Source organism: Antechinus flavipes, chromosome 3 (genome assembly GCF_016432865.1).
Source record: "Antechinus flavipes isolate AdamAnt ecotype Samford, QLD, Australia chromosome 3, AdamAnt_v2, whole genome shotgun sequence".
Taxonomy (NCBI): domain Eukaryota; kingdom Metazoa; phylum Chordata; class Mammalia; order Dasyuromorphia; family Dasyuridae; genus Antechinus; species Antechinus flavipes.
In genome coordinates this window covers 201,699,461-201,711,642 of record NC_067400.1, presented here as the reverse complement: position 1 = coordinate 201,711,642, position 12,182 = coordinate 201,699,461, and the positions used below count along the sequence as shown (strand labels likewise).

At 33.2% G+C, this 12,182-nt stretch overlaps 1 protein-coding gene across 2 annotated transcripts in view; it reads left to right on the top strand.

Annotated features, from left to right (window-relative positions):
• Nucleotides 1–12,182, top strand: part of NHS (NHS actin remodeling regulator) — a 467,133-nt gene that overhangs the window by 439,068 nt on the left and 15,883 nt on the right. Inside the window, exon 4 of one of the 2 annotated variants that reach the window (XM_051984427.1) lies at nucleotides 12,077–12,139. The exons of the other annotated variant lie outside the window; for it this stretch is intronic. Coding sequence (XP_051840387.1) covers nucleotides 12,077–12,139 — 63 coding nt within the window. The remainder of the gene's footprint in view (nucleotides 1–12,076; nucleotides 12,140–12,182) is intronic. 2 annotated transcript variants of the gene reach the window in all.

Genomic DNA, 12,182 nt, shown 5'->3' with positions numbered 1-12,182 from the left:
GGAACCTATCATTGCCACTACCACCAAAATCATCAGCTGTTCAACTGCCACCAATAAATAAGCTCAAGAATCTTCAGAATAGTAGTACTCCGTCACTGTCCTGCTCAGATCATCATCCACCATGGTTATGATGCAAAAAAGCAACCCTTGTGAAAAGCAATCTGGCATCTGTCTAAGTACTAAAGCCTCCACTTTCTCAACAGTCATGCTATTGAAGCTTCAGAAGAGAGAGTCTTCAATTCCAAAGCCCTGGACCTTTTCAAACATTTCATTATCAGAAATTTTTTTTTTCAATGAAATTGACTCTTAAAGCACATACATTGCTCTTCTATCACCTTTGCTTAAAACAGTGCTTTGCCCATAATAGGCTCATAATATTTTTGCCTTCATTCATGTTTCACTTCTATTTTTCTGGTGCTGAATAGACAAGGAAAAGAAAAACTAACCTCATTTCAATGGAAGTGATAGTAAGTGAATCAAATATGTATACCCTGAAATCCCATGTTCCCTGGTAGCAGAAAGTAGGAAGAAGAGATCAGAAGAGCAAGCAAAAGATAAGATTAGTGACTAATATATGAGAGGAGAGTATGGAATCTCTAATCAAATACTATTTGGATATGTTATTATGGCATAGATCATCTGATTTTGTCAATTCTTTGTGAATTCAGTATAAACTTTTTCAGTTTCTACCAAACTAGAAAGATCACAAGTATGGAAGCAGTGTGAACCATGTGGACATCGTCCAAGTTTAGAAAGGTTCATCAAGAGGGGGTTGGCTACCAATTGACGAATTTTTGACCACAGAAATGCACAAAGAACATCTACTAAGGCATGAAAGAAATGCAAACTGCATCATTGCAGGTAATAACCAAAATGGTAAAATAATGAAATCTTGAACCAATTTTATGAAAGATAATTTTATTAAGAACAATGAAAGGAAAGGAACTTATTAAGGCCATTATGCAGAGTCCATTTGTAAATTGTCATCTAGATAAGAGCTTCCCATAATATAAACTAAAAATTTAATCTGGGATTTAAAAAAAATAATGTTTTTATTGAGTCAAAAATGAATAAATGATATATATTTATATATACAAATGATATTATACTAATGGTTGGGTTTGAAGGCAAAATATTTTTTGACTAAAAAATGGGATACTATTTAATGAATGAATGAAAAGCATTTATTTTGCACTTGCCATATGTCAAGCATTGTGCTAAGTGATGGGGACATGAATATAAATGTAAGATGCTTTCAACTATCAATGACATATGAAGGGCATATAGAAAAGGATGTTATCCTGAAAACATAATTAGTTGAAAAATACTTGGCTTGCCCATGGTCACACAGGTAGCATTAGCTATAGACAATGAATCCAGTATTTCCTGATTCCAAGTCATTTCCTACAATTATCCCAGTACACTGTATGCATAGAAAAATTGATTTAGCAACTGTCAAAAGAATTCCAAACCCTAGATAATTATCCATTCAGTTGATTCAATTCATTCATTCAACAGGTAATATTCTTCATCAAAAAGATTACATCTGCACTCTTTAAGAAGCTTACATTCTATTGGGAGGATGTTACCTGTAAACTAATAAATACAAAATATATTTCAAATGAATACAAAGTAATTTGGAGTGGTACTTGCATTCTTGGAGGATTAGGAAATAGTGCCTGATCCAAGCTTTGAAGGAAGCTAGGGATTCTAACTGGAGATAAAGAAGGAATGCATTCCAAGCATGGTCCAGAGACAGGAGATGGAATGTTGTATACAGTAGACCAATTTAGTTGGAATGAAGAGTATGTGAAGGGGAATAATATGAAAAAAGCCAGATTATGTGATTGTTGTTGTTCAGTCATTTCAATAATGTCCAATTCTTTGTGACCCCATTTGGGGTTTTCTTAGCAAAGATACTGGAGTGGTTTACCATTTCCTTTTCCAACAGATGATGAAACTGAGGCAAACAGGATTAAATTACTTGCTCAGGGTCACACAGTATTTGAGGCCAAATTTGAACTTATGTCTTCTTGACTCCCAACCCAATGCTTTATTTACTGTACCATCTAATTGCCCCAGAAGCAGAATAAAAGGGTTATCAAAGAAGTTTGTATTTTATCCTAGAAGTAAAAGGGGGACACTGAATTTTTTGAGTTTATAAGTGATATAGTCAGATCTATATTTTATACTGCTCAATAAAATAGTTTAGTCAGTCTCTTGGCATTCATGGCAATGGATTTAACATGCATACACAGGTGAATATGGAAAGATATGGCCTCTATTTTATGGAGGATTACAAAATGCATATTGTTATATAAACCTTATTTTAGGCAAACCTAACTTATGAAATATGGATTTATTTATTTTTTTATTATAGCTTTTTATTTACAAGATATATGCATGGGTAATTTTTCAGCATTGACAATTGCAAGACCTTTTGTCCCAACTTTTCTCCTCCTTCCCTCCACTCCTTCCCCAAGATGGCAGGTTGACCAATACATGTTAATATGTTAAAGTATAAGTTAAATACAAGTATATATGTCAAAACAGTTCTTTTGCTGTACAAAAAGAATCAGACTTTGAAATAGTGTGCTATTAGCCTGGGAAGGAAATCAAAAATGCAGGCAGACAAAAATAGTGGTTCATAATCATCACCCAGAGTTCTTTTGCTGGGTGTAGCTGGTTCAATTCATTACTGTTCTATTGGAATTGATTTGGTTCATCTCACTGTTGAAGAGGACTACGTCCATCAAAATTGATCATCATATAGTATTGTTGTTGAAGTATGTAATGATTTCCTGGTCCTGCTCATTTCACTCAGCATCAGTTCATGTAAGTCTCTCCAGGCCTTTCTGAAATCATCCTGTTGGTCATCTCTTACTGAACAATAATATTCCATAATATTCATATACCACAACTTATTCAGCCATTCTCCAACTGATGGGCGTCCACTCAGTTTCCAGTTTCTGGCCACTACAAAGAGGGCTGCCATAAACATTCTTGCACATACAGGTCTCTTTCCCTTCTTTAAAATCTCTTTGGGATATAAGCCCAGTAGTAACACTACTAGATCAAAGGTTATGGACAGTTTGATTATGGACAGTTTGATAACTTTTTGAGCATAGTCATTCTTCAGAATGGCTGGTGTATTCACAATTCCATCAACAATACATCAGTGTCCCAGTTTTCCAACATCTCCTCCAGCATTCTGCATTATCTTTCCCTGTCATTGTAGCCAATCTGACAGAGGTGTAGTGGTATCTCAGAGTTGTCTTAATTTGCATTTCTCTGATTAATAATGACTTGGAGCATCTTTTCATATGGCTAGAAATAGTTTCAATCTCATCTGAGAATTGTCTGTTTATATCCTTTGACCATTTATCAATTGGAGAATGGCTTGATTTCTTATAAATTAGAGTCAATTCTCTATATATTTTGGAAATGAGGCCTTTATCAGATCCTTTGACTGTAAAAATGTTTTCCCAGTTTATTGCTTCTCTTTTAATCTTGTCTGCATTAGTTTTGTTTGTATAAAACCTTTTCAATTTGATGTAATCAAAATTTTCTATTCTGTGAATAGACCTCTAATTACTCTTTGGTCATAAATTCCTTCCTCTTCCACAGGTCTGAGAGGTAGACTATCCTATGTTCTTCTAATTTATTTCATTCTATATGCCTATGTCATGAACCCATTTTGACCTTATGTTGGTGTATGGTGTTAAGTGCAGGTCACTTCTGTTTCTGCCATATTAGTTTCCAATTTTCCCAGCAATTTTTGTCAAACAGTGAGTTCTTATCTCAAAAGCTGGGGTCTTTGAGTTTGTCAAACATTCGAGTATGAAAGTTATTGACTGTTTGTCCTTTGAACCTAACCTATTCCACTGATTAACTAATCTATTTCTTAGCCAATACCAAATGGTTTTGATAACTGCTGCTTTATAATATAATTTTAGATCTGGTACAGCTAGTTAAAAATCATTTGATTTTTTTTCTCATTAATTCCCTTGAAGTTCTTGACCTTTTGTTTTTCCATATGAACTTTGTTATTTTTTCTAGGTCATTAAAATAGTTTTTTGAAAGTCTGATTGGTATAGCGCTAAATAAATAGATTAGTTTAGGTAGTATTGTCATCTTTATTATATTTGCTCATCCTATCCAAGAGCATTTAATATTTTTCCAATTGGTTAGATCAGACTTAATTTGTGTGGAAAGTGTTTTGTAGTTTTGCTCATAAAGTTTCTGATTTTCCCTTGACAGAGAGATTCCTAAGTATTTTATACTATCAGTAGTTACTTTAAATGGAATTTCTCTTTATAACTCTGACTGTTGGATTTTGTTAATGATATATAAGAATGTCGATGACTTATATGGGTTTATTTTGTATCCTGCAACTTTGCTAAAGGTGTGGATTATTCTTTTTAGTAGAATTTCTGGGGTTCTCTAACTATACCATCATATCATCAGCAAAGAGTGATAATTTGGTTTCCTCATTACCTACTCTAATTCCTTTAATCTCTTTCTCAACTCTTATTGCCAAAGCTAGCATTTCTAATACAATATTGAATAGTAATGATGATAGTAGGCAACCTTGTTTCACTCCTGATCTTATTGGGAATCATTGCAGTTTGTCCCCATTACATATGATGTTTATGAATGGTTTTAAATAGATGCTACTGATTATTTTAAGGAAAAGTCTATTTATTCCTATACTCTCAAGTGTTTTTAATAGGAATGGATGTTGGATTTATCAAATGCTTTTTCTGTATCTATTAGATGACCATATAGTTTTTGTTAATTTGGTTATTGATATGGCCAATTATATTAATAGTTTTTCTAATATTGAACCAGCCCTGCATTCCTGGTATAAATCCTATTTGATCGTGGTGTATTATCCTGGGGCTGATGTTCTGTAGACTTTTTGCTAATATCTTATTTAAGATTTTAGCATCAATATTCCTTAGAGAGATTGGTCTATAATTTTCTTTTTCTGTTTTCATCCTACCTGGTTTAGGTATCAGTACCATGTCTGTGTTATAAAAAGAATTTGGTAGGACTCCTTTATTCCTTAGTTTTTCAAATAGTTTATATAGCATTGGGGCTAATTGTTCTTTAAATGTTTGGTAGAATTCACATGTAAATCCATCTGGTCCTGGAGATTTTTTCTTAGGGAGTTGATTAATAGCTTGTTCTATTTCTTTTTCTGAAATGGGACTATTTAAGCAATTTACTTCCTCCTCTATTAATCTGGGAAACCTATATTTTTGCAGGTAGTCATCCATTTCACTTAGGTTATCAAATTTATTGGCATAAAGTTGAGTAAAGTAACTCCTTATTATTGCTCTAATTTCCTCTTCATTGGTGGAAAATTCTCCCTTTTTATTTTTAAGACTAAGAATTTGATTTTCCTCTTTCCTTTGTCTAATCAGATTTACCAAAGGTTTATCTATTTTATTGGTTTTTTCATAAAGCCAACTCTTAGTTTTATTTATTAATTCAATAGTTTTTTTTTTTTTACTTTCAATGTTATTAATCTCTCCTTTTAATTTTAGAATTTCAAATTTAGTGTTTGATTGAGGGTTTTTAATTTGGTCTTTTTCTAGCTTTTTAAGTTGCAAATCCAATTCATTGATCTGCTCTTTCTCCATTTTATTCAAGTAAGCCTCTAAAGATATAAAATTTCCCCTTCTTACCTCTTTGGCTGCATCCCACAAATTTTGGTATGATGTCTCATTGTTGTCATTATCTTGGGTGAAATTATTAATTGTGTCTATAATTTGCTGTTTCACCCAATCAATCTTTAAGATGAGATTATTTAATTTCCAGTTACTTTTTGGTCCACTTACCCCTAACTTTTTGTTGAATGTAGTTTTTATTGCATTGTGATCTGAAAAAAATACATTTATTATTTCTGCCTTTTAATTTTAAGGTCTTTATGTCTTAATACATGGTCAATTTTTGTATAGGTTCCATGAACTGTTGAGAAGAAAGTATACTCCTTTCAGTCACCATTCAGTTTTCTTCAAAGATCAATCATACCTAACTTTTCTAATATTCTATTTACCCCTTCAGTTTCTTTCTTATTTGAATTGTGGTTTGATTGATCTAATTCTGAGAGTGCAAGGTTGAGATCTCCCACTATTATAGTTTTGCTATTTCTTCTGACAACTCTCTTAACTTCTCTTTTAGGAAGTTAGATGCTATATCACTTGGTGCATATATGTTTAGTATTGATATTGCTTTATTGCCTATGCTATCCTTTAGGAAGATCTTTTAATTAGATCAAGTTTTGCTTTTACTTGATCTGAGATAAGGATGGCTACCTCTGCTTTTTTGACTTCCCCTGAAGCATAATAGATTCTGTCCAGCCTTTTACCTTTACTCTATATCTCCCTGCTTTAAATGTATTTCCTGTAAACAACATATTGTAGGGTTCTGACTTTTGATCCAGTGTGCTATCCGCCTTCGCTTTATGGGAGAGTTCATCCCATTCACATTTATGGTTAAAATTACTAATTCTCTATTTCCTGCCATCTTCTTATCCCCAGATTATGCTTTTCTTTTTCTTGCCACCTTTCTTACTCCCTTTCCCAGTATTAAACTTATGGACATCACTTGTGTCACACAGCTCTCCCTCTTTAGGATCCCTCCCTCCCCTCTTTGAATCCCTTCCCCTTTCTTGTACCCTTCCCTTATTACTCTTTTCCTTTTCCCTTTTTCTCTCCCACCTTTTAATGGGGTGAGGGAAGTTTCTCTGTAAAACAAATATGTCAATTATTTTCTTTTTGAGCCCATTCTGATGAGAGTAAGGTTCACACAATGTTCCTTCCCCTCTCTAAGTTCCTTCAGATATAATAGTTTACTTTGCCTCTTTGTGGGATGTAGTTTCCCTCTTTTTATCTCTCCTTTTCCCTTTTTCTGACACTATCCTCTTTTCATTTCTACTTCCCTTTTTTATGTTATATCAGTAAAATCAAATTATACATGTACTCTTTATGTATATCCACAACAGAAATTCAGTTCTCAAAAGTTCTTTTTACTTTTTTTCTGTTTCTCTTGAGTCCTATGGTTAGAGATCAAATTTTTTGTTTAGATCTGGTTTTTTTTTCCTTAGAAACAAATGGAATTCATCTGTTTCATTAAATGTTCATCTTCTTCCATGGAAGAAAATGCTCAGCTTAGCTGGGTAGTTTATTCTTGACAGCATTCCAAGTTCTTTTGCCTTTCAGAATAATAAATTCCAGGCCCTTCGATCCTTTAATGTGGAAGCAGCCAAATCTTGGGTGATCCTTATTATGGCACCTTGGTATTTGAATTGGTTTTTTCTGGCTGCTTGTAATATTTTTTCCTTAGTTTGATTGTTCTGAAATTTTGCCACAATATTCCTTGGAGTTTTTATTTTAGGGTCTTTTTCAGAAGGTGTATGATGAATTCTTTCAATGCCTATTTTACTTTCTGATTCTATTACGTCTGGGCAGTTCTCTTTGATGATTTTCTGTAAAATAGTATCTAGGCTCTTTTTTTCATCATAATTTTCGGGAAGTCCAATGATCCTCAGATTATCTCTCTTAGATCTATTTTCCAGATCTGTTGTTTTTCCAAGTAGATATTTAACATTTTTCCTAGTTTTTCATTTTTTTGATTTTGCTTGACTGATTCTTGATGTCTCAAGGAATCATTCATTTCTATTTGTTCAATTCTGATTTTTAATGAGTTATTTTCTTCATTAACTTTTTTTTACTTCTTTTTGTATATGTCCAATAGAGTTTTTAAATGAGTTGTTTAGCTCTATGGAGTTTGAAAATATGGATTTAAACAAAATCCTTTTCTTTAGGATTGATTGTTAACTTTATACAAAAATCTTTTTTTTATTCTGCAAAAAAAACTCTAGTATTTCATTAAATTTAAAATATAATTTGATTTGCAAAATTTTTATTAACATATAATTTCTTAGTACTATAACTTTTGCATTAAAAAAGTACTTATGTAATATGATTTAAGGAATGCCCAGCTTTGAGGAATAAGGAATCAGTAATCCTGCTGTCTTCTGTCCTAAGCAGATCACAACTAGGAAAAAAAATGCTCTGTTCTTAGACCTACAATTTAAGAATGACAGTAACAAACTGGTATGCCAGAGAGGAAAGCATCAAAGATAGTTAAGAACCTTTAGTCCAAGTTATGTGAAAATAAATTGTAGGAATTCAAGTATTTAGATTGGGAAAGAAAAGGCCCAGGAAGGATATGAAAGCTATCTTCTAGCTTGGAAAGTCTATTGTTTGGAAGATAGATTAGACATTCTATTTGGCCTTGGAGGGCAGAACCAAGGGATAGTTTGCTAATATATAACTATATATATTATATAACTAATATAGGTTTAGTATCAAGAAATACTGTACAAGAAAAACCATATCAGAAAGGAAAAAGAATGAAAAAGAAAACAAAAAGCAAGCAAACAACAACAAAAAAGTAAAAGTACTATGTTGTGATCTACACTCAGTACTCACAGTACTTTCTCTGGGTGCAAATGGCTCTCTCCATCACAAGATTATTGGAACTGGCCTGAATCAGCTTTTTGTTGAAAAGAGTCATGTCCATCAGAGTTGATCATCACATAATCTTGTTGCTGTGTACAATGTTCTCTTGCTTGTATTCACTTCAGTTACCATCAGGTCATGTAAATCTTTCCAGGCCTTTCCGAAATCAGCCTGCTGATCATTTCTTATCGAATAATAATAATCTGTAACATTCATATACCATACTTTATTCAACCATTTCCCAAATGATGGGCATGCACTCAGTTTCCAATTCTATGGCACTACAAAAAAAGCTGCTACAAACATTTTTGCACATGTAGGTCCTTTTCCCTTTTTCATGATCTCTTTGAGATACAGGCCCAGTAAAAACAGTACTGGATCAAAAAGTAGGTCCAGTTTGATAGCCTTTTGGGAATAGTTTCCACTGCTCTCCAGAATGGTTGGATCAGTTCACAACTCCACCAACAATGTATTAGTGCCCAAGTTTTCCCATGTCCCCTTCAGTATTCATCATTATCTTTTCCTGTCATCTTATCTAACCTAAGAGGTATATAGCGGTACCTTAGAGTTGTCTTAATTTGTTTTCTCTGATCAATAGTGATTTAGAGCATTTTTTCATATGACTAAAAATGGTATTAATTTCTTCATCTGAAAATTGTTTGTAGTCTTCAATCATTTATTAAATGGAGAATGGCTTGTATTCTTATAAATTTGAGTCAATTCTCTATATATTTTTTAAATAAGGCCTTTATCAGAACCCTTGGATGTAAAAATTTCCCCCAGTTTTCTGCTTCCTTTCTAATTTTAATCTGCTTTGGTTTTGTTATACAAAACCTTTTTAACTTAATATGTACAAAATTATCCATTTTGCATTTCATAATGTACTCTAGTTCTTCTTTGGCCATAAAGCTTTCCTTCTCTACAGATCTGAGAGGTAGACTACCCTTTGTTCTTCTAATTTGCTTGTAGTATCACTCTTTATGTCTAAATCATGAACACATTTCTATTTTATCTTGGTGTTGGTCAATGTCTAGTTTCTGCCATCCTAATTTCCAATTTTCCTAGCAATTTTTTTCAAATAGTGAGTTTTTATCTCAGAATCTGTGATCTTTGGGATTTATTAAACTCTACATTACTATAATCGTTGACTATTGTGTCTTGTGAATCTAACTTGTTCCACTGATCGACTTTCCTATTTCTTAGTAACAAATGGTTTTAATGCCTACTGCTTTATAATATAGTTTTAGATGTGGCACAGCTAGACTACCCTCATTTGCATTTTATTCATTAATTCCCTTGAAATTCTTGGCTTTTTGTTCTTCCAGATGAACTTTGTTATTTTTTTTCTAGCTCTGTAAAATAATTTCTTGGGATGGTAAATATGTAAGAGTAGTTCAGACATTATGTTTTGTGAGGTCCAGCTTATAAAAAGTAACTACCACATTGGATGAAGTAGGGGAGGACAAGACCAAGGAATGAGGGAACAGTTTATGGAAATGACATTTAAGTTGATTGCTAGGGAAATGGGAAAGAGAGGTTTAGGGGACGGGGAAAGATAGAGAAAGGATAGCATCACAGGTAGAATGAACAGTATGAACAAAGTCATGGAGACCAAATAATCTATTATTCAATTATAGTCAGTCAGTAATAAACATATTAAGCATCTTCTATATGCCAGGCATTATGTTAAGCATAAGGATATAAAAAGAGACAAAAGACACTTCCTGCCCTCAAAAAGCTTTTCCTCTAATGGGGTCACAACATGCAAATAAATATATACAATTCAAGCCATATATAGGATAAGTAGGAAATAATGAACATATTAAAAGGGGCTGGGGAAAGGCTTCAAGTAAAAATGAGATTTTAGATGGAATTTACAGGAAGCTAAAGAGGTCAACAAGTGAATTAGAGAAGAGACAGCATTCCAGACATGGGAGAAAAAAAAATCCCTAAAACTGAAAGATGGAATGTCTTGTTCATGAAATAGCCAGGAGGCCAATGTCAGTGGATTGAAGGAGTAAGATAAGAAGTTTGGAAAGGTAAGAGGGAGCTAGGTTATGAAGGGCTTTGAATGCCAAAGAGAACACTTTGTATTTGATCCTGTAGTTTATTGATTGGGGGGTATGGATAAAATGATTGGGCCTGCTTTAGGAAAATTACTTTCGTGGCTGAATAGAAGATAGATTTGAATTGGGAGCAACTTGAGATAGAACCACTATAGGGTACTGCAGTAGCCCAAGACTAAGTAATGAGGGTTTGCACCAGAAGGTTCGTAGTATCAGAAAAGAGAAGGGAATACATTTGAGAAATGTTGCTAAGATTGAAATTGACAGGCTTTGGCAATAGCTTGGCTAAGGAGGATTTCAGGATGACTTTTAGGTTTCAAGTCTGGGAGGATGACTTCTTCAGTGATAGGGAAGATAGGAAGGTTTATGAAAGAAAATAATGAGTTCTGTTTAGGACAAATGGAATTTAAGATGTTTAAACATGTCTAATAGGCTATTGGAGGTAAGAGATTGAAGACAAGGCATACTTTGACTTGTTAGAGAAACACATATCATAGAAAATTACTTAAATCTGATTCAGGTTTAATGACTTCAGGAGATATCTGTTTTGTTTTCAGTGATTACTGAGCCAATTCTGTCAGAAGTTTGAGAACTGGAAGGAATTAAGCCTTGAGATATCTAAGAGTAATATAGTTCTGTCACAAGTTCAAGAAAATTCAGATATAGCATACTGTAGAGCATTCCTGTTGCTTTTAAAGACTTTAGAAAAGTGTCATTGCTGGGTTAATGTTTTTGTTTACCTTTTATCTATACTGTGGTACCTCAGTAGAGTGAGAAGAATCTTTGAATTTTGAGACAGCTGATCAGGGTTCAAATGCCAGCTCCATTTACTACTTTGTGATGTTGGACAACTCACTTTTTACTTTGTGCATTTCAATTTCCTCATCTATAAAATGAGGATCTTGGGTACATGCATTTCCTCCAATATTAAATACTAAAATAGAATAACCTGAGATTATGAGCTATTTTTCCTCTGATGATATTGAACCAGTCCATCACTCTGTGTTTTCCTTTCCATATTGTAATGATTGGTGTCATAATCAAATGCAAAGTTCAGCTAGTATGGTATTTAAAAACTTCAGTTCTATGTGTTGCCTGTAACATTTGAAAAAAAATTAGCAGATTATTCTCTAAATATAATCTATGAAATATATGGATTCTGAGCAAGCCAGATGTAAACATCATTGACCAAATAATCCACAGAAGAAAAACATTCAGGAAATCAAAGAAATGATTCAGTCTTTCCAAAATTATCTAATTATCATTTAGTTAAAAGGTTTGGCTTTTTTTTGATTGTATATAAAATTTCTCAGGTGCAAAGAGAGGACATTTGATTAGTAATTCTCACTAAAAATTTCTCATAGTTGCAGACCCATTTATTAATGTCATACTTGGCTTAATGAGAACACTTTATGTTAATATATATTGCTAAATTTTTCCCTTTTTTGTTTTTTTTCTTAAATTTCATATTTATAGTTTCCCAGCACCCGCTCGTCTTCCCCCATTGAGTGTTGTCACATGACCCCTTGGAGTAGAAAGGTATTGGTCACCCTGTAATTCCTTCATAGCCCTATCTCTTTAT